The sequence below is a fragment of the Cuculus canorus genome, chromosome 20, assembly GCF_017976375.1.
Source record: "Cuculus canorus isolate bCucCan1 chromosome 20, bCucCan1.pri, whole genome shotgun sequence".
NCBI lineage: Eukaryota > Metazoa > Chordata > Aves > Cuculiformes > Cuculidae > Cuculus > Cuculus canorus.
Genome location: NC_071420.1, coordinates 6,211,738 through 6,238,322, shown reverse-complemented (window position 1 = coordinate 6,238,322; position 26,585 = coordinate 6,211,738). Strand labels below are relative to the sequence as shown.

General features: G+C 47.4%; 1 protein-coding gene across 7 annotated transcripts in view; it reads right to left on the bottom strand.

Moving 5' to 3' along the window:
* The window catches only part of COL26A1 (collagen type XXVI alpha 1 chain), a 133,289-nt gene that overhangs the window by 28,212 nt on the left and 78,492 nt on the right, over positions 1-26,585 (bottom strand). For all 7 annotated transcript variants that reach the window (XM_054085132.1, XM_054085136.1, XM_054085137.1 and 4 more), the window contains one exon: positions 4,866-4,927. In XM_054085132.1, the coding sequence (XP_053941107.1) occupies positions 4,866-4,927 (62 nt within the window). The remainder of the gene's footprint in view (positions 1-4,865; positions 4,928-26,585) is intronic.

Genomic DNA, 26,585 nt, shown 5'->3' with positions numbered 1-26,585 from the left:
GCTTCCCAGGTGAGGAGCCTTCAGCCCTCACATCACCAAGTTGTGGGCTCTCCTCCTCCACTGGACTCCAACTGAAAAGCTACAAGAAGAGAGCAGCACAGCTGGAAAAGAGAAGAGGCTCAGTCCTTTACCACTCACATTGGTGCAAGCTGAAAAAAAGGACCCCAAGGAATGTTTCTCTTATGATCACACTCTCCTTACGAAGCTCCAATAGAATTTCAGATTGAGAATCAAGTGGAAGTTTGCGTGTTTGGGCCCAGGATTCGCAAAGGATCTGAGCACTTCCATCCGTCCTCACATGCCTCCACTGCTGAAACCAACCTTTTGTCCACAAGAATTTCTCTTAAAAAACATAGATGTACACAATGTTCCCAGGTAGCAAACACACCCAAAGCATTTCCTAATGCAGCCACAGGATTTGCTTGGCAAATTGCATTCCATGTCACAGAAAACAGAATTTTTCAAAGTTATTTTATGAAAACATTCAATCTATTTGACTAAAACCACCAAACTTGTAACTAAAAGCCCTTGCGGGAGGGGTGGTGGAACAGGATGTACAGAAACTGGGGTTTCCCCTCCTCACCTCTCAGCCACATCACAGCACACGGAACATCTTCTACTGCTCAAGTGTTTCTCCTCTACAGCAGGAGATCGGTTTAATGTCTATCCGAGAAGGAAAAGACAAACACCACAAAAATCACAGGCAGTGGCCAGTATTTCATTCAGCTGCTTGGATGAAGGGGCAGATGGAGAAACATCTACAAGAATTGCATTAAAACTCCAAGTAATGGTGCTTCATCCTCAAAAGACGCGGGGCTGTAAAGGTGTTGAGGGTATTCTGTCCTAAGTAAAGGGGGGGTTTAATTGTAAATCGCAATGTATTCACCAACCTGTGCACAGTACAAAGATGTTCTTTAAAACCTTGGAATCTTCTGCGTAAGGAATCACGTTACAAGAGCTGTTTTCATGCAAAAAATATGCGTGTCATTGATCACACAATGAATCAATCGGAGTCTGGGCATGTAACGTTATCTCCCTGTATTAAAGCTGTCAGGGAAGCGCCATGAACTCCTCAAAGCGGCATCAGGAGATAAGAGCAGCTCGTACCAACCCAGATCAAATGCTGCGCTCCGGTTCCAACCAAAAGCTGGGATCAATACCACCCCATCCATTGCTCCAGGGTGAGGTTTATTAAAAGAACCCAGGGCTTGTGGCAAACAAAACAAGCAGAATTTCTTCTGCAGATCCTGCTTTCTCACTAGCACTGCTGTGGGCAGTGGAGCTGCTCGCTCTTGTTTCTAGAGCTTCCCTGGAGTTTGATGGAGCTCAGCCCTAGGTCACAGGAGAGCAGCACCAGGCTCAGAAGTCCAGAAAGGAAGGGCTGTGCTCCCTGAGAAGCTGGGCTGGCCTAAGAAGAAACCTTTCATTTGAAATAGAAGCAAAGTTCATTCATTCTCCCTCTCACCAGTGAGGGTCCTCACAGGGTCAGGGGGTGCTGCAGGGATGTCAAATGAGATGTCTTGGGAGAGAAGGAAGGTCTGGCACGTCTGGGCTGCGGGAGGGGATAGTTTTCTTCCGGCCTGCACGCTTTCTTGTCCTCAATCTCACGCTCAACGCCATTCTCCCTGACACAGATTCCTATGGCCTCGAGATTTCAAGCTCCACATCATCCATCAAGCTTTCAAACCTCTGGCGCTCAAATGGGTCTGGGATCAAGTACATGGGATAGGCCAGCTCCATCCTGGGGAGATGACAGGGTAACTCGAAACAGGGGAGACAAGGATGGAACCTGATCCTATCTCCCTTCACCTCCTTTCCTGCAGAAACATCTACAGCCACAAGGACAACCTAGAGCAGTGTCCAGGAGAGCACAAGGCATGTGAAGAGTTTGTTCCACCACACAGTTCAGCTGTGTCTTAGTCTCTCTCCTCCCCGAGGGCTACATAAGCACCAATTCCTAATGAGTCATTTTTCATTCCATTAGCTCTGTGTTTATTTTTGCCTCTTGCCTTCTGATCCAAATCTCATATTACAAAAATCAGAGAGTTACTTTTATTACCTCATTTGGACACTGATCTTACAAGTTGGATGAACCAATTCATCCTTGTAATATGAAAGATGAGACCACTTCTGGTTTTATCTCCATTTTTTAGGGGAACAGAAGAGGAGCAGGGAAAAAAAACCCACAGTCTCGTAGCCTCTTCTTCCACAACTGAGTTTAGGAGGACAAAAACGCGTTTCACATCCTCACACATGACTAGAAAGGCTGTTGGCTCCTCATCCCCATTGCAGAGGCATGAGAAAGAGAGTGGTTTTCACTTGTTCCTAATTTCTTAAAGTAAAACTTCTCACCCAGCACCAACCTGCTCAGGCCCAGTGACTTCAGAGGTCACTTTCCACACGTTTGCTCTTACCCTTGGGCCTTGTCGTATTTAGGACATGTCTACACAGCTCCCATGTGCCTCAAAGCCCTTCCAGGAGGCGCCAGTGGCCTCATCTCCCTGAAGCTGCCTGATATCAGCCATTGCCCTTCCCTGAGCTCCCCATAGTGGTGCTGGGCTGAAATTCAAAAGAGCAAAAGCAGCAAAGCTCCTCAACCTCAGCTGTCTCCAGAAGGAGCCGGACTGTGGCAGAAAAATTCATCCCTGCCAATAGGAAGGATGAACTTCCACATCTGCCTCCACAGAACAAGATAGCAAAAGCCAGGGGGGATCAGTCTCCAGCGCTGGTAAAGGGGTATGTGTGTCATTCCATCGCTCCTGTCTCCCTCTGAGCAGCCTCAGGCTGTTGTGGTGAAATGAGACACAATAAGACAGTTTGGAGAGCTGAGAGACAACTCCGCATCCAGATCATACAGCAAAAGAGGGATCTTTCTCCAAAATGCAGAGCAGAAACACAGACAATACTGAAAGAATTCAAGCACCTTTTTAGTGGTGCTGCTATTATTGAATAGCATCGACTGAGGTCATCGCATCGCTACATGGATCAAACTGAACTTAAATTAACCTTGAAAAAGGAGTGAATCAGCACATTTCTCTCGTGAAGAGCACCAGCATTCGTGTAATGTTGCTTCACTCTCCATTTAATTGCTACAATTTCTGCACAGCACCCACAGCTTTTCAAGCAAAGTGGAAGCCAAAAGATCAATAACAACATTGTGGGACTGAGCTGCAGAAGGCACTTGCGCAGAGACATGGTCTCTAGGACTTCACAAGAGAGAGAAATAACTAACTTCTCTCTCTAAAAGTAAACCCTTTTGATGAGCTTTGTTCCCAGCTTGGGTCTCTGTGGGAGCACAGCATAGGTAGAAAGAAACCCATCCCAACACCAAGACGGATTCCCTCCCTGCAGCACTAGAACAGAGACACGATGGGCTGCGCCCAAGTCGAGAGCTGATAAGAAGGCAGAGGGGAGGTGGAGTGGACTTGGCAATGGCTGGGACAGAGGCAGTACCAAAAGCCTTTGGGTGCCACTTCCAGGACCCGTCAGACAGCCTTTGCGTATCATTTTCCAGTAAACCAATTATAAAAAGTCCTAGAAAGTGAAGGCAGGCACAGCTGCTACAGGCAGAGCATGGGAGGGCTGATTTATGTCTCTCCAAGGCTGGTCCCTTGTCTTACTTGGATGTGGGACTGCACACACAGAGGTCAGCCACCAGCCCCTCTCTCCTCTCCAAACGCCTCCAGCTCCTCGCTGCCAAAGAACATGCACCTGCCATGTCCCACTGGTTGGAAAAACGATCCTGCTCATGTCTGTCCTCTGCACGACAACAGTTGTTTTCACTCGGAACAATTCTGCTCCCCAGAATTTCATTCCCCCCCACCCTTTCATTTTCCTGTAGTGAAATATCGCCGCAACGCCTTTGAGGGAGTTCCAGACAACATTGCTCACTCCGTTTCAGCACAGACAATTCCCAAATTACAGTATTGTGCACTGGCCTCAAAATCACCAGCATCCACTACCCCCCCACAAAGGTTTCTCCCCAAATTCTTTGATGTCATTGATAACCATCAGTTAAGGAATAACAACAGCAAGCCAAGCCCTAAGGGGACCAGAGCATGGTAATAGCCAGGGCTGGGCTGTCCGCAGGAGGGACCTCAGATCAGAGGGGACGAACTGATTCACCTACCTCCTTGCTAGACTGGAACAATTCATCTGTATCCCAGTAGGGGAAATTTAAATCAATTTGCAGGAGAAAAACCAACAATGCAAAGGTCTGCTCTTAACATTTGTCTCCACTAAACCACGAGTGAAAGCCTCCTGTCTTTCAGAAAAGGAATAAAAAAAGCCAGACTAGACAGCGCTTAACGATCAGGCAAATGAACAACTATGCTTAGAAACACTTACAAACCATTACTGCTCTGGTTTGCACTCTCTATCGGTGAGGCATCTATAAGCAATTTTTAGTGAGAGACCCAAATCAGAGCCTGCTCCTTCCCTGAGCCAGGAGAATCACTGCTTTACATCCCCTCCTGATCAAGCAGCTGAAGGCAAGAGCTTTCTCACACAGCTCCACCTATTTCTGGAGCAAAACCTGGGCCAAGGTGTTCTGATTGAGAGCAATGAGTTACTTAATGCAGCTGCCCGTTAATGACAGCCGGGCGGAAGGGAGACAGAGGCGCAGCTGTGTGGCAGACCAACGCCAAGGAGGACACGCGGGAAGCAGGAGGAGCCAGCCAGAGGTGAGCAATGCTGGTGTGCACAGCAGCAATGCCCCAGCTCCCTAGGGCAGCACCACCACACTGTGCCATCACTGTGGACAGAAGGATGGACACCGGATCTCTCCAGGGCAGCCAACTCAACATCTTTTCAGCAGCAACCCTTAGAAGTTTTTGCCAATCAGAAGAACAAAGGTAGGTCCTTACCTTGGCCTCGAGAGTGTTCAGCCTCTCAGTCATATCCGCCAGCCTCGTGCAGTTCATGCATTCTAGAGAGAACAAAACACAGTGATGTAAGATTCAGGGCGCTTGGCTGTCCCACGATAGCAATCCCCAGTCTAAGGAGATCACTTGAGTGCCAATGGAAACCAATCACCCATTGCATAAGCTTTCCAAAGGAAATCTGTCATGGACCCTCCATGAGGAGCTGTATGGCTTCCCAGAGGAGCACAGTGCTTCCACCTCACGATTCCCAACATTTTGCAAACAAAGCATCTGGTGGCTTGGGAATACTTCGACTGAAGGATTTCCTCCCAGGTCAGTGCTGACACGGAGCTTCTTTCACCCAGCAGGAAATAACATTTGTTTATTTTTATTCTCTGCAATAAATCTTGGGCAATATTTCTTGGCTCAAAGTGCCCCACGAATCTGCAAGTGCACTGTCCCTTGGGAAAGGAAATGGGTGAGGCGCATTTGGTCTGGATCTGCCTGTGCTGTATAAAACAGGGAATTACATTCGACATGTAACTGGCTTCATGCTTTTGATCTTGCTCATCCCCACAGAAAGATAAGGCTGAATAAATCCAGTGCTCCCAAGAGCCAAACCAGATGTGTTACAGAGCAAATAAAATATGGGGTCCTGTTCTCCCTTCTGCTGGCTTGCACATTTCATAACTCCCATAGGTTCCAGAGAGACTGATCTGAGCTGTCTGAAAACCATCTCTGGGCATAACTTGAGATGGATCGATCATTTAAGCTCTCTTTGGAGAGCTCTGCTCAACAAAGAGGCTTTACCCTCTGCACAGGGGGAATCAACCCAAGGAGAAGGATTCTCTGATTGTCTCTGCCAGACAGAGCCAGAGCCAACGATGAGCACCAGCCCTGCAGCCCGCTCTGCTCTTGAAGAGTCCCAAAGAGCCCTCTCGGTTGCTTTTGCAGCACAAAATGTTCCATTTAAATGAACAGAAGGGGACAAGAAGCAGCAGTGCCACTGCACAGCAAGATCTGTACCGTCATCTCCATCTCAGCAATGCTTGCTGAAACACAGGGAAACAGCCCAGGTCAGCAGGAGAACTCCTTAAGCCCAAGCTGGTTTTCAACTCTGAGCCTTTTCTTCATTAAACGCCTGGAAACCCAGATCCACACTCAGGGTTACTGAGCTTGGAGCCAAAAGACATTCAACTAACCCGTAAAGCACATGTCCTAACGCAAAAGATCTTACTACGGCAATTGTCCCACCAGCAGCCCCTGGTGACACCGAGCTAACCACCAGCCGGATGATGCTTTCAAACACCGAGCGAGGTGAACGGTCAGCCCTGCAGTTACAGAACTGACATTCAAAGCCCTCTCCCCACACCCCTCGACCAGGCTGCTTCGAGGTCCAGGGGCGTTATCTGTGCTTGCAGAAAGCCCAAAGACGACTGTGACAAACCAACCTAATAAACATCTTCCCTGAGTATTTAAGTGTCTAATCCTGATGCCTGCAGGTTCCAAGGCCTGGGACTGTAAAGATGGATTTCCTGATCAGGGTGAAAGCTCTGCTTTATTAAAGCGAGCTGGAGAATCTCACATCATTATTTCACATGCAACAAATGTAACACTGGGGCAAACACTCATCCTCTCTGACCTAGAACTTGAGAGAAGGCGCTTTCCATATCTGCAGAAATCCATCACTTGTTGTTGCACAGAACCACAGTTTATTTCCCTCATGTTCCAAGTTGGCAGATTTGCATTTTTTCCAGCTAAACTCCAAGAAAGGCGTTGTGATTTCACCCCGTGAAGCCCAACCTCAAAACACATGGTAGGATTTGTTTTAGAAATATTCCAGCAGGGAGAATAAATAATTGAGATAACGAACCTGAGGCTGTCCCAGCGCATCGCGTGACACCCAGTCTGTCTCCACAACGTCTCGCCGTTACCATCCCAGCAAACCTCTTCCTTCCCACTCTCCCGTTTCCCATCTCTGGCTGCGTGGGTCAAGCAACGCAACCAGAGGGAAAGAGGAGGCAGATGTATCAGAGCTGCGGTACGCTCGGCATGCTAGAAAACCACAAGCCATGTGCCCCGTGCCAGCAGGGACCCACTGAGCCCTGATCCAAGGGTTCCTACACTTGGCTGATCTTTGATTAACAACTGCGCCGGTGCCTCCAGTGCCGCAGCTTTGCCAAGGGGCAGCTATGATTCCCAGTCCGGATGTTCTCCTACAAGAAGTGATTTCAGCGGCGAGTGGCTGAGCGCAGGTGCCTGGCATTCTGGCTACACAGGGCTCGAGTAGTGTTTGCGTAATGTCGCAGTTAAATAGCTGCACACTTCTGCCGCTCGAGGCTAAACGCCCCACAAGTCTTCACGCTCCTCACTCGAATTGAGATTAACAAGGAAGGTGCAATAACGGCTTTATAGCAACAGGGCTCTAATGATTTCAACATAATTAGTGCCATAGCAGTTGAGAGGAGTGAAAAAAAAAACCAAACTGGGCAAATTGCACCCTGGGACCACAGATCAGAGTTTGTGCAAAACAGCAAAGAAAGCTCTTGGCATCTCAACTCTGGCTCTCAGCTCTGACAGCCCACGCTCGTTCATACACCCAGACTCTCTGAAAGGAAAGGGGCTGTTGCTCTCCCTGCAGCCAGATATCAAGAGATATAAATTGCACAGCTCAAGTGAAGTCAAGGGATCAAGGCTCTGTCTCTCTTTTTCTTGATTGATTGCTCCAAAATTCATATTTCAGAGGGGAGGGGGAGGAGATGGTTTGTAGCATATGAAAGGAGAGAGAATTCTGGACTCACAAAGCCTTTGTTTAAACAAATGAAATCTTTGCAGCCAGGTTTTTCAAGACAATGTTTTGCCATTACAAGAAACTTCAACCTTGCAATGCAATGGGGCATAGCACACAGTTAGGTTTCAGGACAGAGGAATTGCATTTGCAGCTCATGCTTCAACCTGCTCAGGACTCCAAACAATGCCCTTTCCTGTGAGCCTCACTTTTCTTTCATCCGTTTTCACTGTAATATTTCTTCTGTGAAAGACTCAAGGTCAGAGGATGAAAAAGGAACAGATGACAAATTTGGTTAACTCCAGGGTAGGGGGAGCAAACCAGAGCCACAGCAAAGCCACGCCAACACGTTTAGAGCACTGGATACACACCAGCTTTAATTCTGTGCCATCAACTGCACAACCAGGACTGCTCAGAGCAGGTCTCGAGCACCATGCTGTCATGTTTGAGGTCTTACCAAGCAATAACGCACAACTCGAGAAGGTCCAGTTTGAAGAAAATTTTGTCTTTCAAATGAAGCAATAGACCAGCTTTTGAGTTAGAAGACACCCTTCTCCAGGACAAGTTCAGAGTTCTCTGAACAAATCTGGAAGATCATGGGTGAAGTCAGCTAAATTAAGTCCAGGAAACGACATTTCTTTCCAGGAGAAAAGGATGAAGCTCAAAACTCCCAAGGGGAGTCAGAAGCACAGCTGACTTCCACCATCAACTCAGAGAGCAACTGGGATGTTTTGCACCAGAGATGACGTACTTGGAAGCTCTCATGGTAAACCACCAGACTACCAGACCTCTGACCCCTCAATCCCCTTGTTGCCACACACAGACACGCAGTTTAGCCAGAAAAAAGAGACGGCGATGCTTTCAGACCCTGGCACAGAAGAAATTTCAGGTCAAATTCCACAGTGGAAATCTGAACACAGCTCTCCTGTGGCTCCCTAGGTGGCCCTCAAGCAGGGACAGCCAGCTTGGGCTTGCATCTCCACCACTCTAATTTGTCTGATTTGACCCTTCCAGCCTTTTCACATGGATCCCGAGTTTCCCTAAGTAGTTTATGTTCTGGCCCTCTGCAAAAGCTTTCGCCAGTGCGTTTGAAGGATAACAGGCCCTCACCATAAATCACAGCCAACCTGGGATCTGTTTTTTCAACACATTTCATCTAATGAGAGGCAGATGTTGGCTGAGACAGACTTTATTAATTGGACTTGTTTAGAATCAGTCATGTCTGTAGGTCTGTCCCGTGGTCTGAGCAAAGGGCTGACAGCAGCCGTGGAGAGGAGGAATGCCTGTGTCGCCCAGTAGCCTCTGGAGAGCAAATGGGAACCAAAGGTCTGGAGAGCAGTAGGAGGGAAGGGCTCCTACTGGGGCATCGCACGCCCTGGCCACGGCTCAGGGCCCAGCAAGCTGGAGCAGAAGCTGTTTCTCTGTAAGGGGAAGCTCTCCAAGTTTTGCTCAGCGCAGGGTCATTGTGACTCGACTGCCAAGGTCTCCCGGTTCACTACCAGGTATTTGTTGAGGGCACTGCAAAGGTTTACCTTTTGGCAAAGGCGATGGCGAGGGAAGCGCCTTGGCTGGTCACGGTCTCTCACAGCAGCTGGGGTGGACAGTCCACTGCTTCCCAGCAGAAAAAGAAAGGCTCATCAGGTCCATGCTCACCCCTACATTTCTGTGTGTTCACAGGGAATCTGTATGCTTGCTGAACTGCAGGCATGGCATGCTCCAATCTAAGCACACATGGACTGGACACGCACAGGACACAACCACCTTCCAGCCATGGATTCATTCAGCTCACTCCCTTCCAATTCCACGGCACAGAGGCGCTGAGCGAGGCTGTGTCTCCCCCGTGGGGAAACAGTGAAGGAAGGAGGGAGGAGAGAGACAGGTCTGCCTTTCTGTCCCCTTTCTGGGTCAAACAACTACCTGAGAACATCAGCTGCTCACTCTCAGCTCCTCTAATCCCAAGTTCAAACCCAGGCCTGACAAAGACCCACAACATTTCCACTCAGCATATTGGAAGTACCTCATGGATCAGGACCCAGGGAAATATAAAGATGGTCCCGAGGATCCCAGATGGTTTGTGCTCCTGCACAGTTTGCACACCAGGAACCTGCAGGATGGAAAGTTTCATTTTCACCTGTAACTGAATTACTGGGCCGCCTTTGGTATGGAACAGAATACCTAGAGAATAGTTTTGCCTTTTTCCCCACCATTGCAGACCCTTCAGATCTCTGCTGGGAGACTCTGGTCACAGCCAGAATCTCTGTTCCCCCCCTTCCTGTATCTCTGCTATAACCACCCTTACCCATAACTTCACTGTCTGCCTTGAAAAAGGAGCTCAGATTCCCTTTCTTATGAGCACTGCCAGCTGATCTTTTCCTGCTCGTAAAATATTCCTACTTGGTTTCCACGTCTACTTTCCTCTTAAACAGGAAAAGGCTTTTTTTCCCCTGAATAAGCAATAAATATTTGTTCATTTTTGAGGATATTCTGTGACCTGGAAGCATCTGTAAAAAAAAAAAAAAAAACAACTGAGCAAAACCTAGTGAAAAATAAGTTTACCACAAATGTACTTTTGGAGTAACAACTGCTGTCTGAGACACGCACACCCCCAAACTGGTACACAGTTTTGAGTGGAAAAAATGGATGAGATTTTAAAATTTTTTGCAATATTTTCTCTAGATTTTTTTTAGAAAAACATTTTCAGTTTCTTAACAACACGTTTCAGACTGCCATTTCAAAATAGCACTTATTTCAAAGCTCACCTGAACTAAAATGAAATGAACTCATTCAACAGTCTTAAGCAAAACTCAAAGGTTCACTTTGGGTCAAATGCAATAATCGGGGTTGACCCAAACCCATATTTTAGTCATTATGTTGTGTCAAAAACCTAAAAAATTCCATTTCAATTTCTCTCAAATCATTTTCCTTTCCAATTTTTCCGTTTGGCAGAGGGACCCAAACCCTCTGGTATTCACCCAGGTCTGTTCTGAAACAGCCCACATCGCTCACATTGTTTTATTTAAGATTTCACACATGCACACTCCCACACCACAAACTAATTTCATCCGTAATTGCTCTCAGTCTGGGGATTTGTGCTCTTTCGCAGCGCCAAGGATGTCTTTTGCTGGTCAGGCCCGTGCTCCATTAGCACATAGGATTAGATCATGATCGTTTATTCACCGTGAACCATGAGATCCGGGTCCAATCCATCTCCACCTGTCAGAGGAAGGTTTCGCACGGAACAAGAATGGCTGGATTTTGATGCAACACATTTTGCTAGAAATGCATTATCTATTATTTTTAGAAACACAACACTGCAGTACCTTAGCCCATCGCAGCTGCCTGAAGACCGAAACGACCCGGACGATAAAGATTTTACCTCCCCAGCGTGGGTTTGTTGAAGCTTTGCTGCCAATGGAGCAGCTGGACTCCATTGCTCCCGAGGGATGCTGTGGGTGCTCAGCACTCCCGACACGGCACAGAACCCTCCCATGAGCTCTTTGCTGCCCTGCTGCATCACAGCATCACCGGAGGGCTGGAAAGCACGTGGAGGCAGATAGAGACAGAAAATAAGAGACACGCAAGCAGTATGAACCATGGGTATACAATCCTCTCACAGTGAGACAGGGCTGTATGCAAGCTGGATTGAGTCCCCAGACTGAAAGGAGAGAGCCCACAGGGCTCTTCCTGGGGAAACACATTGCTCTCCTAGAGCTGATTCGGTTCCCACTGCAACAAAATCCAGTGTTTGATACATGGTGGTAGGCTGAGGAGCTTTATTTTGAGGTTCTAGCTGCCTCCACCTTGAAACCCTCCTAAAAAATGCCTTAAATGGCAAGTTTAGATCCACGAATGAAAGCCCAGCAGCCAGGGAGGTTTCTCCTGGAACATGGCAAGCATTGGGTAAGGCTGGGTGTCAGCCAACATCCTCTCCCATGCCTGTCAACCCACGCACTCAGCCTCAATATTAGGTTTCTCCTACAGCTGTGGAGGATTTGACAGTGAATTCCGACCCTCCCTCTGAGCACTGATGAGGGACAAGGAGAACAGCCAGCAAGTCCAAAATGGACAAACGCAGAATCATAGAATAGTTAGGGTTGGAAGGGACCTTAAAGATCATTTAGTTCCAACCCCTCTGCCATGGGCAGGGACACCTCCCACTAGAACAGAACAATGTGTCTGCAATATACCAAGAAGGAACTGGATTTCTCCAGAGACACCTTCGTCCCTCTATACCTTCTTCTCACAACCACCGAGTGTCACCAATCACACTGAGCACCAGGCAACACCACGCTGGCAAACAAGGGCTTTGAAATTACACAGCTCAAGGATGCTACTGATGCCTCCGCCGGTGCCTGCTGCCACACGATGCCACTGGCAATAGGGATGATGTTGGCGCTTTCAGGGACATATTGCAGCTGAAGGGATGACCATCGTTCTCCTGCAGTCAAAGGAGCTCTGAGGTTTCACACACATTGAGAGCTCAGCCCCAACAGAACCGTCAGGACACTTGAGGACACTTAAACAAATCAAAGCTCTTAACTGTTTAAGTTCATCCTTCTCCATGAAATGTGTCTGGAAGACACTCTCAGGCACTTCACCAGAGTTAATTGCCTGAACCCAAACCATCACAGCCCACAAACCCTTTATACTCCGAGAATTAACTGAACACTGAGCAGCTGCCAGGCTCCCGCTCGCCTGCAGCCACAGCACAGCTTTCTTATCAATAAACAAAGTTCCTGTGTGCGTAAAACCCGGCGACAGCAGTGGAAAGGGCTCAGCCAAACGCCTCTATTTTGTGATTAGGATATGCCTGAAAGGCTGCAGGCAGCAAAAGAAGCACTCGGTGCAGCGATAGGGCAGGCAAGATGCACGTTGACCACAAACAATGCAGCAGCCCCTTCCAGCAGTGAGGACAGCCAGCGTGAGGGATGCTGTAAACCATCCACATTCGCTATAAATCGTGGTGCTCTGAGACCCGGGACACTGCAGCTTCCCTGGATAGGAAATAGCTGAGCTATCTCCAAAAGCTGTTGGTAAATGGGGGCTTTAATGGTGACAATTGCATCAGTACGAAAGCAATCTCCTATTTGAGCCCAATTAGCGCTGTGCTAAATCATCAGCCCAGGCCTTGCCTTTTGCAGTGGAAAGAGACACATCTGCGAGGCTCTTCTGGCACACGTGTTTTATATTAGACTCTAGCACAATGTGTATAAACTAACACTATCCTACACTTACACAGCACCTCATCTGGAAATCTGAAAGCGATTTATGAATGGTGGGCATCTGTGACACGTTACAGCTGGAAACTGAGGCACAGAGGGACGCGGTAATGAGCCCCAGGCGTGCACATTGAGTCAGCCGCAAAGCAAAGCCCACCGTTTATTGGGTAGGAACATCAGTGACCAAGCACACAGGGAGATCAGCCTTTCTCCTAAAAAGGGGTACAAGTGTGCCCCAAAATGACACCTCTGTCAGCGTTCAGACCGAGACTGCTAAGGAATAATTGGTGTGAACACATATCCTAATGCCCAGTTTCCCTGGCAGACAGGTCCCTCCAATCCTGTAACCCAAATACAGCCCAGAAGAAGTTTGCCTGCGTTTTCTACATCGGTTGATCTAATAAAAAAGATTGATTCTCCCTGCAAATCTGGCCTTACTTTAACAAATCATTTGATTTGACACAAAGGACTATACTCAGATAGTTTAAATTCCATTTTAGTCCCTGAAACCAGAGTTTCTGATGGGCTGAACACCCAGAATCAGCCATTTGGAAACACCAGGCAGAGATACACACCTCGGGCAGGGCTGAAAGTGCCCGAGTGTGGCCAGGAGCATCGAAGATCTCTCTGCACTGTAGTGTCTATAAGCCTACATGGAACATCACTGCTACAGGACAGCCTTTTCTGTACCTTTTGGAAATGCAGCAGCAACTCACGTTCCTGAAGCGCTTCCAGCATGTAAGCACAACACCAAATCACCTTCCCGGTGGCCAGTGCCTGTACTGAAAAACAACTTTGTGACAATGAGAAGAGAAAGAATCAAGTCAGGGGGAGGAAGGCCTTTAGCAGCATGGGCACAGCAGCTTCTCCCAGCATTTAGAAAGCTGGAGCGCCCTGCGGAGGGGTCTCTGCGCCAGCCAGGAAGCTGAGCAGCTTACCCAGCCTCTAGGCGTTTTTCTATCTCCACGTGTAAAACCAAAGACGATGACTCCAACTGCCTTCATAAACTGCCCCGAGGTCTGTGAAGACCTAATTATTTCAGTCTGTGAACCACAAAGAACTTTCATCTGGAAAGCACGACAGATGAGCGAATCGGTATCTGAGTTTTCTTGGATAGAAGGGTTAAAAAGGGAAAAGAAAAAACGCAAAACAAGCTGAGGAAATGATTGTATTGGTACCAAAACTTTCCCTCAGCACTGGAGAATGGAGGTCCCACTGAAGCGATGTGCGTTAGTCATGATCAGCACACACAAAACCATCCTGGAGATAATAACTACAAGCAACTGTGACAAGATTTTACAAGAGCATTTGTTGTACCGGTGTCTGGAAACATCGTGTTAAAAACAAACAAGCAAGATCAAATAATTGCTGTGAACATGGTTTCTGTTAGGTTGAGGTCCTCCCATGTGCACATGCCTGGGGAGCTGAGCAGCAGGCTAGTTAGTATTTTCCAGTTCACCGGCACTGGGAGAAATGGGAGATGGTGGTGCAGTTACACCAGTGCAAAGCTGGACACAGCCTGGAGTCTTTAGGGCCCTCAAACACTCACCAAAACCCACAGAGATTCCTTTGGAGGATGGGCGCTTTAATATTTCTCCTGCTTTTCTGTGTCCCCTCAAGATGCAAAGCACGCAAGCAGTGACAACAGGCTGAGTTCAGGCCCACAGTCACCAGTGTCACATTCCTCCTAACTGTGTCCTTTGAAGGATGCAAGTAGAGACTTGTTTGCCGGCGTGACTCCCAGCAGCCGTTTCCATAGCGTTGGACAAGCACGGGATGGGGATGAACCAAAACCAACCTTGAATGGAGGCAAACCTGAGGTCCCAAAGCAATACATGACAGAAAATCAAAGCCAGGTCAAGCCCCTAAAAAGATGCTGGAGGCTACAAGGCCACATGGCATTTGTCTTGTGCAGCTGAACCTCTCAGGTGAGGAGCTCTCCTGGAGCATCCCGTTAACTGAGCTTGACGCTGCAGGCAGAGCCCCAAAGCTGCATCCACGCAGCGCACTGGTTTGTGATTGCACACACCGAAAGAGGAGGACTGATAGGGAGGAGACAGTCCATCCAGGCTTTGAGTGCCTTATCAGGCGTGAGGATTCAACATGAGTACCCAAGTGCATCCTGCGTGGGACTTGCAGGAACAGGTGGTCACAGACAGCACCAAGTCCCTGCGGTGCCAAAAGCCCTGCCTCGCGAGAGAGCGGCCAAACTAACGGAAAGCCACAACACAATTTGCAGAACCACATTGCTATGAACTGAAAACCACAATGACAGCCTGGCAATACCATTTCTTTCGTTGTTACCCCGTAACAGCAATTACAAACCAACAGGTTCTTCTTCTACTTTGAGAAGCAGGTAAAGATTCCAATTTTGTCCTTTCCAGCTAAAATTAGATAAATGGTTTGTGCCTTCTGCAAGAACTGCAGAGTCAACACAGACACCACGGGCCAGATCCCGAGGGATCCTGTGACTGACTCAGGATCCATCCCGAGCAAACCCGCACTCACGGTGTAGTATGGGAAGCATCTCCCTCTGCACAACAGGTTGAGATCTTTTCTGTAACAGCAACAACAAAGAGAACACTAAATCACCAGAATTGTGAAAGAAAGGGCAATAAAGGTAGAAATGTATCGCACGGCCCCGCGCAGGGAATCCATTCCTGGCCCACTGCCTAAAGCTTGGCATCCGCCTTGTGCTGGCTCAACCCCTGCTGCTCTTGGCAGGTGAGACAGAAAATGGGTTATAAAATGAACTCTATATTTTATAAGTTTCATAAGCTTATTTTTTTACAAAACTGGAATATGAGGCATTCCCAGGGATCCTGTGCCAGCGAGTAACTTGAGCTAACGTGGAAACACAGTCACCACCTGCTCATGGCAACGGCTCTTTTAATCTTCATCTGTTTTATGAGCTGACCAACACTCTTTATTACCTGACAATTAGTTTAGGCTGATTTAATTAAACAAAATTGATTACAATCCCTCTTTCTTCCAAGGCAAACTTTCTGCAGGAGCAGGGATTTGAAAGGTTTGACCGTGTACCAATAACGCTATACTCCAGAGTCAAAACTGATCCCGCGACACTTAAAGCAAATCCACGTCAGTGGACACAGATATGTTCAAAGTGTGTGTTAAAAGCAAAAGGCAGGCTCAGGCTTCCTGGTTAAAACTAGAGTTAACAGTTTGATGCCTGGCAGACCACTATTTAAGGATAACTGGCTTAAGCAGTCAGTACCTCTGTTTTCACAGCAAGCATGTCCACACCTCGCAGTGACCAGACAGGAGAGAGAGTTGAAAAATAACCAATTAGAAAAAAACTACTTCATTATTTTTCAGGTAGATCAATGCCTCAAATCACGTGGGTATAGAGATGATTGAGTCAGCAGGACCTAAAGTGTGCCTTAAAAGCAGCACAAGGTAGTAGAACAGCAGGCAGGGTGAAGGGGGTGCGTTTTACCTGCCCCCAGAAAGGGGTTCCTGTAACGAAACGCAAAGATGAACATGCGGTTGTTGTCTGCCAGCACCAGGCACGCTCTCAGTCAGTACTCGATCTGAAGCTTAGTATTGACGATAAGAACCTGTTGACATCAACAGACCAACAGAAGGTCATCTGCCTCTGGAACAGCTGCCTCCAAAACAGACACGGCACACCAGACAATGAAAGTTTTTCCGTAAGCGTTCGCTCTTCTGTGAGCACATACGTCACCACTCGGGCTACAGACATCATGCATGTAGAACCTGCTCCACGGTGGAAAGGAGAGCACGGCACAGATATCTCAGCGCTAGTACATCTTTGTGTTTGTTCTCACTTGTTGTTGTTACTTTTTTCTTCTTTCTTTTTCCCCTTCAATTATTTCGGTTTTAACTGGTTTAGAGCTCTCTCAGGCAGGGAGCCCTGGCTGGGCAAAAGGCTCCAGTTCAGCACATCCTCAACATTACACGCACAAGCAGGTACTTTATCTGTGAGTATAGCATCAGTCAGACTGGAGAGAGATTATGTCCATCCAGATAGCTTATACAGATATGTACATTTGGTTCATCTTAAAGAATCAAAGCAATAATCGACCAAGACCAGCAACACCAATAGCCTTTTGAGAACCAGCCCTCACCAAGCCAAACTTGAGTGAAACGTTCAAGGTTGAATCTCTCCTGTCCCAGTTTCTCAAGTCTCATTTCGCAACAAGGCAGAACTCAGCAGTCAGTGCCATCTGCTGAGCTCACACTAGAGGTTGTGGCAACAGCTCAGCCCCAGAGGATGGATGAAAACAACTGTAACAGTAGTAGACATTTGGGTGCAGTTAAGCGCAGTCGAAGCAGTCAGATGGCCATTCTTCAAGCTGTGTGTTGCCTCTGACACTCACAGAGCCTTGAAAAGCCAACCACCACCATCAGTCATAACTCCCTGGCAACTAAAGCTCTAATCATTCTGACTAATTGTCATGGAAAGTTACCCCGATTGCAAATTTGACAGTTATAAAAATCCAATTCTGGAATTCCAAGCAGGCCAGGAACATAATTAGGCTCTGCATTTTAACACCCTCGTGATCAATGGTGGGGTAACAGCGACCCTTCCAAGGGCTTTGTTTGGGAATGAATGGCGCCGTATTGATGGAACAACTTGGCTACCGACCAGAAACTAAATTCAAAGTTTAAACAATGCAGCTGTATTTTATCATCCTGTATTGTCAAGCTTTAACGAAAATAGCTCCTAAACAGAGCCACATGTTTTGCCTGTTGCCCAAAAACTGAAGGTGAATTTTAAAATCCTTTCCTAAACTGCAGGATGCCAAGATTTTCCAGCTAGAAGTTATTATTAGGACACAGCAGTATTTCATATCAGCCTTGACAACGGGTTTGCATGGTTTCTGTAAAAGCAACTTCATTTGTTAAATCAGAGATGGCTTGGATGAGTGATGCTTCGAAAAACAGAGCCTTGGTTGTGTGTTCCTTCTTGTTCCAGTACCTGAAGGGGGCTACGAGAAAGCTAGGGAGAGACTTTTTACAAGGGTTTGTAGTGACAGGACAAGGTGGAATAGCTTTAAATTGGAAGGTGGAAAATTTAGAGATGGAAGAAATTCTTCACAATGACGGTGGGGAGGCCCTGGCCCAGGTTGTCCAGAGCAGTGCCCAGTGCACCTGCACTGCCTGTGCTGCGGCCAGTTTCCTCTATAGCCCTTTCACGGCTAATGAACACCCAGCAATGCCCGATGGAACCCTGTCTGCTACTGATCAAGCGCTGGTTGCTTTGTATCACACTTGAATCTAACAGGAAGAAATGTCCAAGAAGATGTATTGTCTAAGCTCACTGTTTATCAGATCCAGATGAGCACACGCAGCCTGAGGCCCTGGTCAACAGCCAAACCCTACAAGCAGGAAACTACAAGCAGGTAAAATGCGACACTTGAATCAAAAAGGGGCAGTAACCTTTGTGCCAAAAACAAAAGCATGTTTACCATGATGGTACCGTGTATCTGGAACACCTCTGCATCCCGAAACAGAACACTGGGGTTTCTGCAAAGCCTCTTCATGTCAGGCTCTGCTAAATTCAAACCTGAGCTCAGACCACCTCTGACTGATGGACTCCAGCATCTTTTCTTCTACACAGTCATCTACACAGATGTATGTCCATGCACAGCTACTTTCGAGTCTGTGCCGAGAGGAAAACTGCTGCCATCCCAGCTCTGTTTACTCTCTTCAGACTACAACCGACAAGCTTTCTGAATTATTTCATTCAAGCTATGGCCATGGGCTTCAGTGTAGAACCTTGCCCAGTGCTCTCCTCAAAGACGTGCTCTTATAGCAGAGAATAAGCTGGACCAAACTGCCAATGGCTTCACCCTGACTTTCCAATGACAACCCCCTTCTAATTTCCCCTTGCCCACTCTCTCAGCTGCTTTGTTTCATCTATGTCTCTCTGGTTTTCACTGAAGCCAACGCTGGGATCATCAAGACACGGAGAGCTGGAGCTGTGTTTAAGCTGGAATAGACATGTCTTTTCTGATATAAAGCCCTTGCTTCTTCTACAGTTTCTTAGCTCCCAGCTGCTGAGGAAACAAGAGTTCAGTGGTGCTTGCTGACCCCACCTTTAACTCCCAGGACAGCCAGCTCCAAGTACCAGCTGGCTTGTGGACTTCAGGAACCTGCCACACGTCCTTAAGCACAGAGAGTCTAAACCATCTGTGACAACAACATGAGGGGAATATAAGGCACTAAACCATCATCAAGCTAAGCTAGCACATTTTTTATGCGCTAAATCATTGTTTTCAATTAACTTCTAGCAAGAAAACATATATTGAGCGAGTTTGTCACACTTCTGGTATCCACAATCCACCGCTGCCCACTGGAAAAACCTGCAGGGCAGCAGGAAAGGTCTCCAAAAGCCCACGAATTCCTCAGCCCTACCACACACAGCACCACCCCAGCAGTTTCTATACAGCTCTGCAAAACCTGGCACCATGAAAATAAGCAGCAGGGTGCCAGCCTCTAGGCATTTTAAGTTGCCCATCCAGTCAAGGATAGAGAGTCTCATGGAGAAGGCACTGCCCCATCACTGCCATCCATGCAATGGCCACAGTCCCCTCGGTAACATCTTTGTCCCTGTTGCTGAAAAATAACAGTTGTTGGAAGGAGCGGGAAAAGAGGTTTTAAGGTTCGTTAAAATATTTCAAAAAGTCACTTGGATTTAAAAGCTAATCTTAATCAAGCCATATTTATAGTTCCTTTCTACAGCCTTCATCCATTTATACAGCTGCAGCTCTTCTGAAAGACAGTTCAAAGAAAGGCACCTCCAGGCACCTGTCAGAGCCTAAAATTCCGCTGCCGAGTTGCCCAAGATTTGACTCATAAAATTTGTCTTTAGCGATATAAATTGAAAAGTTCAAACCAGAAACCAGCTCACAATCTACTGCAGTGGGGTTCAATCTGTGGCTCGACTCCATGCAAAAACGATGTTCCACATGACCCCTAATTGCTGGAGGGAGATAAGGGAAGGAGCACGGTCAGTAGGCGTTGAAAGTTCTTAGAAACCTGACTATTCCAGGGGATTTTCATCTGCTCAGAGGAACAGGCACCGTTTTGGATCTGGAGATCAGAATTGCTACTTGATGACTTCTAGGAGAACAGGTCACAGCTTGCAGACCTCTCCTTTCATGGTCTCTTACAAAAGGCCATTCTCCGAGTTGAAGCTCTTGCACAAGCCTTCTCTTTCTGATGAAAAGAGATTTCCCGTCCCCGTCACAGAGGTAGGAGGTACCCCAACGAAAGGTGGCAGGAGCACAGCACACCACAACCTGCTCTCACAGCGCTGTTCCCAAGAGCAGCAGCGAGATTCACAATAGCTGCCTGTGCTGACGGAAAAGCACAAATGGATTTCCCACTAGAGCTTGGGTTACAGCCTCTCTCCTCACCCCCATTGCTACGGGCCTGAATTCCAGACTAGAAATAGCAGATAAAAGTGGAATCGCTGAACTTGTAACTCGCAACAGGAGTTATGTTCTGCAACCATGTTACGCAACACTAAATGTAGGATAGTGTCAAAAGGTGAACGGAAGGCTTAAAGGAAGATATTTGCTTCCTTACATTGCTCCCCTTGAGCTACAGGGGACTCAAGGGCTATACAAGCTGGTTTCATGATGAAAACAAAATCCATTGAACAGAGCCTGGAGAAGCAATCAGGCAGCGCACAAAGCTCTCCGAAACCCAGCTCTGCATTCAAAGCAGCAAGTCCTCTCCTGCTCCAACCAGAGCAAGGCAATCAGAGTCTGGAACAACACCACCAGCTCTAATCACAGCACAAATCCCTCGTTCCACATCGCAGCCCACTCTTCCAGTGCTTTGGGCCAGCAGCTCCCCTGCCGTCAGCGAAGGCAGCACACACTGCCGCAGGCGAGCACCTTCATCAGGAGCTCACCCAGGAAAGTGAGGTGAAAGGAAGCAGACCTTGAGGCTGATCCTTGCCGACTTCAGAAAACACCAGCCCTGCCGGAGAGAACAGTAATAGGGCTGGGAGAGAAAAGCTTTCAGCTCTTAGCAACTATTCCTTATGTAAGACACATTTCACCAAATCTGTTGACGCCAAACTTCCAAGTCTACATTATTCCCATGCAAAAAAGGAAAGTTTAGGGCTGCAGAAGCTGCCATCTGGCAGGTCCTGCAGTATCTCCGAGTCTGTTCAACACTTACAGAGCATCCTGGTCTGAGTGGTCTCTCGGTGCTCCTGAAGCGCTTCTGTTCAAGAACTCCGTGCTACTGAACTCACCAAGTCAGTCCACATGCAAGAAGAGTGGGTTTTACGTTTGGTTTTTTTCAATATTTGAAAACACAAAAGCTCATTCAAGGGCCAACAGATGGCAAACACAACAGGAGTCAAGCGAGTTATCAGTAAATTGGGTTAACCAAGTCATTCTGACCCTGCAGGGTAACGTGTTGACCGAGAAAGGTTGCCCAGAGAAGTGGTGACTGCCCCATCCCTGGAGGTGTTCAAGGGTGGGCTGGATGGGGCTTGGAGCACTCTGGTCCAGTGGGAGGTGTCCCTGCCCATGGCAGGGGGTGGAATGGATGGGCTTTGAGGTCCCTTTCAACCCAATCCATTCCATGATTCTATGATTCCATGAAGTGCCAGAGCCAGACTGATCGGCAAATGCCTGCAGGACCAGCAGGGCTAAAGAGAACAGCAGGACGAGGGATTTAACAGCCAGGCTCTACATCCTAAAATTCTTTAATTTCAGTTACTGTGAAATTCCAGAGCTTCTCCGATAACATCTAGAAGGCAAACGTTGCCACAGCACAATCTCCAAGGAAGCAAATTTCCAAACTGAAATGACCTTTGAAATATTTGCCTGCGTCCCTTTTGCCAAGAAACTCGGGGCAGTTTCATCTTTCATTGCTGCTCATTCTCAGCTTTTGGCAAAAAGCGCACATTAGGTTGTTATTATTAGCAGAAGTATTTTAAATTAGTGCCCCAGAATCCACTTGTCCTTTGGTACTGAAGGAATTTGAAAGGAAAAAAAACTAAAAAAACCAAACATACCCAAAAAAAACAACAAAGAAAAACCTATCCCAACTCGGAAATTCAATGTCGCCAGCCAGCGTGCCTGGATTCAATCTACAGCTCCTCGGGAATCACCAGCCAGTGGAAGATTAACTCAAGATCATGGGATGGGAATGCATATGGAATTCTCATTGTGCTTACAGGAGGGTAAATTACGTTTTTCAGTCATCGCAGCTCGGATGATATTTCAGTCAGTGGCCAAAAGGCACCTGCCCGGCCACCTCCTGGTATACCTGGATGGGACAATCGCTCCACTAACATCTGCCTTTGCATATGACGGTGCATCCTCCGCTCCTGCTCGCTCACAGAGAAGAAAAGAGAACCCTCTGCCTCAATGCCAATGCTGTCCACGCTTTTCAAAAGTGATGGCACCCTTCCCTGAGCAAAAACTTGCTGACAGGGCTCAGTTCCCTGGGGATGCAAACAACTGCTTTATTTCCCACCCCTTGGATACACGCACCTAACAGCAGGCATGCACAGAATATCTCAGTCTATAAAGGGCTCCTAATTCCCCTCATCATTTTTCAACTAAAAAGGGATTACATTCAGTGCTGGTGAGAACATGGGGTGCTCTGAGCACACTATGAAGAACTTCAGAAGGAAAAATATACCCCAAAGTCACCCCTCATATGAGAGCACAGACAAACTTCAAAACCCATCACACCGGGACCATTTCTTGTGACTACTTTCCCCACACACAAACCAAGACAAAAACAGATTCAGACAAACCACAAACACTGCCCAAGCTATTTTGCAAGCAAAATATAATGTGCCCCTCTCCGAACAGCTTGGCCTTGCCTGCATGAGCCCAGCTGGTAACTTGGAGCTTCGGTGCAAAGACAAAGGAATCACGAGATTTTTGGTTCACCACTCACAAGGGATTTTCTCAGATTGATAGGAATGGTTGGACTCGATGATCCAGTAGATCCTTTCCAACCTAGTGGTTCTATGATTCTACAGAAGCTCAAGGTAAGAACAATGATTCCCTAATATCATCTGGGAGTGCTCAGCGCCTCAGATCCGACCGGCCATCCAGGAGGCTGCATCTGCAGATCTCTGACACACGATTAAATGCCTTAACTGGAGAAAACTCCATTTGGAGCTTCTTCAAGCTACTCACAACCTACGTGGCTAGCAACAAACTTCACATCCTCTCTCTCATCTCTTCACCTGAAAGACTAAAAGGAAAAGGCCACGCTTACCTCGCAGAGCTGAGGATCTCCTGGCCTGGGTAAAATCACACAAAAGGCAAGCAAATATTTTGACACATCCAAGGTGGAACCACGCCAGCTTACACCAGGGCAGGATCCACCCCGTTTTACCATCAGCTCAACAGACAAGTCTCCCATTGTGAGCATATACATTTAAAAAAAATTATATTAACTGAGTTAATGATGTCATGGCTGGTAACTCTTCCCTCCTGAGCTTCAGTTCTTTCCCCATGTTTTTCACAGGTCATAAATTCGCCTCCCATAATGACTTCTGGCTTTATGAAAAATTACATTGATTGTCAAGTACGCAAAACATCCCCCAATGAAACCCGTGCAGAGTTTAAGAACTGCAAGCTGATGGCAGCCTACGGCACTCGTCACCTTGGGACAACCGCTGCACTTTGCACGCAGCTTTGCCCACGCCCTCTTAGACATTCAAGACCAACAAATTACAATGCAAAGTTGATAGAAAGAAGCATTCTGATGAGAGCTCTGATTGAAAGAATGTGAAAGATCAAGCAGAAAACCTGCTTTCCAATTTTTTTAGCTGGTGCTGAGGGACAAATCTCGGTGAGCGCCATTGAGTCCAGAAGAGAGGCAGCCAACAGCTCAGCTTCCCAAACAAGTCGCCAGTTACACCCCTCCGAGTTCTCTGTAAAACACCCATATCAAGGTATGAGTTGCTTGAATTTCTCACTCTCACCGCTTACGTTAGTTGAGTACTTCTTAATGGAATCTGATGTTTTCACCATTGTGTTCTAAAGAAAGTCAAGCAACACCGCAATCCCGTTCTCATGGCAAAGTCACTTGGCTCTGTTACACATCCTACATATGTCATCACATGGACTTAACACCTGGGTCATTCTAACCGTGTACATCGGGACTAACTTCATCGAAGCCCATAGAATGATGGTGCTATGCAGTCAGCATGAAATGAGAAACGGAGCCGCTGCCCTCTTCCCTCAGCTGTCAGACTGGAACATCAGGCTACGTAATGGAGGAGGCTCTTTTTAAGAGGGAAGAGGTGAGAAGGAAAAGGAATGTAATAGTGTGCAGAGAAGTTTGCATTTCTCGACTTTGAACTCGCTGCCTGCTTGCCTGAGCCACAGAAGTGACTTCAGAAACACTCACACACTGGGGCTGGAGCGTGGTTTTCTCTCACACATTGTCCTATTAAGGTGAAAAGGGGTCAGAGCAAGTGTGGCCTCTGCCAGCCCACAGAAACCGCTATCGATGTCGTGTTCCTTTCCTTTCCGATGCCTTACTCCTATTGCTAGCTAGAGAGCCTACAGCACACAGCAAAATTCCTGTTACAGTGAGGAGAAGTTAATGCTGAATTTGGAGAAGCCAGGGAAGCATCAAGACATTTCCAACAGCTGACGGCTGCTTTGGAGGCAAATCCAGCTGCTCCTTTCCACGCGGTGACCTGTTAAAGCAGGAACAGCACATTTCCAAGCCAGTCTGTAGCCATGCCTGGAACAACAATGTATAAATAAATTCAATTCTTATCTCATAAAAGCTTGTGAGCATCTCGCTGTGTGCGAGCTTTTCAGGAAATGTGGAAGGGGGAGAAAACCTTCCAAAAATCCTGCACTCGTTATCTGTGCTTTTTGGAGTCAGAGAAAGGGAAAAAATTAATAAAAAAGCAATCTTTTGATGGACAGAACAAGCAGTGCTGGCTACAGGGGAGCAGGAAAAGTTCTTTAGATCATGGCACTCACTCCTCATTACAGGCAGCAGGAATTCAGCTGCACACATGTACGGCTACGGCTGGCACGGGCGTTCTGTGAGCGCAGCCAGTGATTCCCCGGCAGAAAAACTGACCGCAGAGGAACTAGAGCTGCTAATGACAGAGCACAGCTGCATATATGGTCTCAAAACAACACGTGCACAAAGTAATGCCAGTCCCAATGCCAAGGTTTCTATTCCCAGCGGCCAAGGGAACAGGCCGGCAGGGCAGGGAGGTGACCTCTGCAGCGTGACTTCAGCAGCAGAGCTGGACTTTCCTAAACCGAGCTGTTTGCCCTGTCCTTGGAGAGGATGCAACTGTCAGACACGTGTTAATGCTTAGAGATCTTTCAGATGCTGTCACATTTTCTGTGGACGCTGACCGGCAGCGCCAGCTCCAACGCCTGCTACAAAGGTTACAGAAAGGGAACGCTAAAGAAGGATGGCAGCAACGTTCGGTGAAGATCTCTAAGCGACAAAGCTTACAGCGCTACTGCAAATTGCTTATAACATCACTATTGGAGAGCTCTCTTCCTGCAGCCCAAAGCAAACCCAGCGTTAAGGCTGCTGCTTTCACCTGGGGATAAACTGTACCACGTGAAACCGGAGCGCAGGCTGTACAGACAGAGCAGCTAACAACGTGAAGCAAATGTCTCCTGGACTCAGTCATTGCCCAGAGGAAGTAGGAGTTCATCGCGGAACCTACAGACCAGGCAACTGCGCTGAAAAGTAATGATGGAAACCACTCCTGAAAAATAAAAATTCCATCTTTGTCCGCTATTACAGTTTGACCTCTGTGTCACCTTAAGACAGAAAAAAATAACCCTTACTGTCATAAAGCAACGCTGCTGCAGACAACGGCATCACATCGCTCTTGTGGTTTTGTGGGAATATTTCTCCCCAGGATCCATTCAGTACCCAGCGCTTTATTAGCCAACCAGAGTTCTCAGCAAAAAGAAAGACCAGAACCTGCAATCCAAAATTCTTAATTCCAGACTAAGTTTTCATATGAAAACCATCAGCTTTGGGCAGGGGAGGATTTTTTTCATGAGGCAATTCAGTAACTTTTTAATTTAGACTAAATGTCAGATCCCTCCCTTAAAAATGTCAAAGTCAAATGTTCAAACATCCTCCCTAACGCTAATTTTATTAATACTGTCAGCAATTCTCAAGTATCTCAATCTGAGACAGTGAGTCAGGCAGCAAATCAATCCGATTGCCAAACCTCCAGAGGGAGAAAAACAACTGAGGACACGGCCAAGGAGATTGCTGATAACAGATATTTAGTCTTTATGGGGGACAAATAGTTTGCTACTTCCTCACACTCCTTGTGCTCAGTTACACTGGGGTGCTCAGTTAGCTGTGGTTTGAATGCCTAAATATAGCCCTGTCGATTACACCGCCCAGGGGTTTTATAGGGGAAGAATTCCTGCCTTCCCTTCTCGAGCGGATTCACAGCTGACTTACAGGACATCCCACCACTGTGGAGTCACTGGGTAGAACAAGCGATGCTGTGTGGGAGTCAGCCCAAGAGCTGGGTCAGGTAACATCGTGCTTCTCGAGCTTCTTTCCTCCTCAGCCCATGAACCCAAGCTGCCCATGCCTGCAGGACCCCACTATAGCAAGGAACCCCTCCATACGCATCAAAAATTCAACCATTCTTTGACAGGGTGACAGCGAGGAAGATTACGGCTGTGCCCATGGAGTCTCTGGTTGAACAAGCTACTG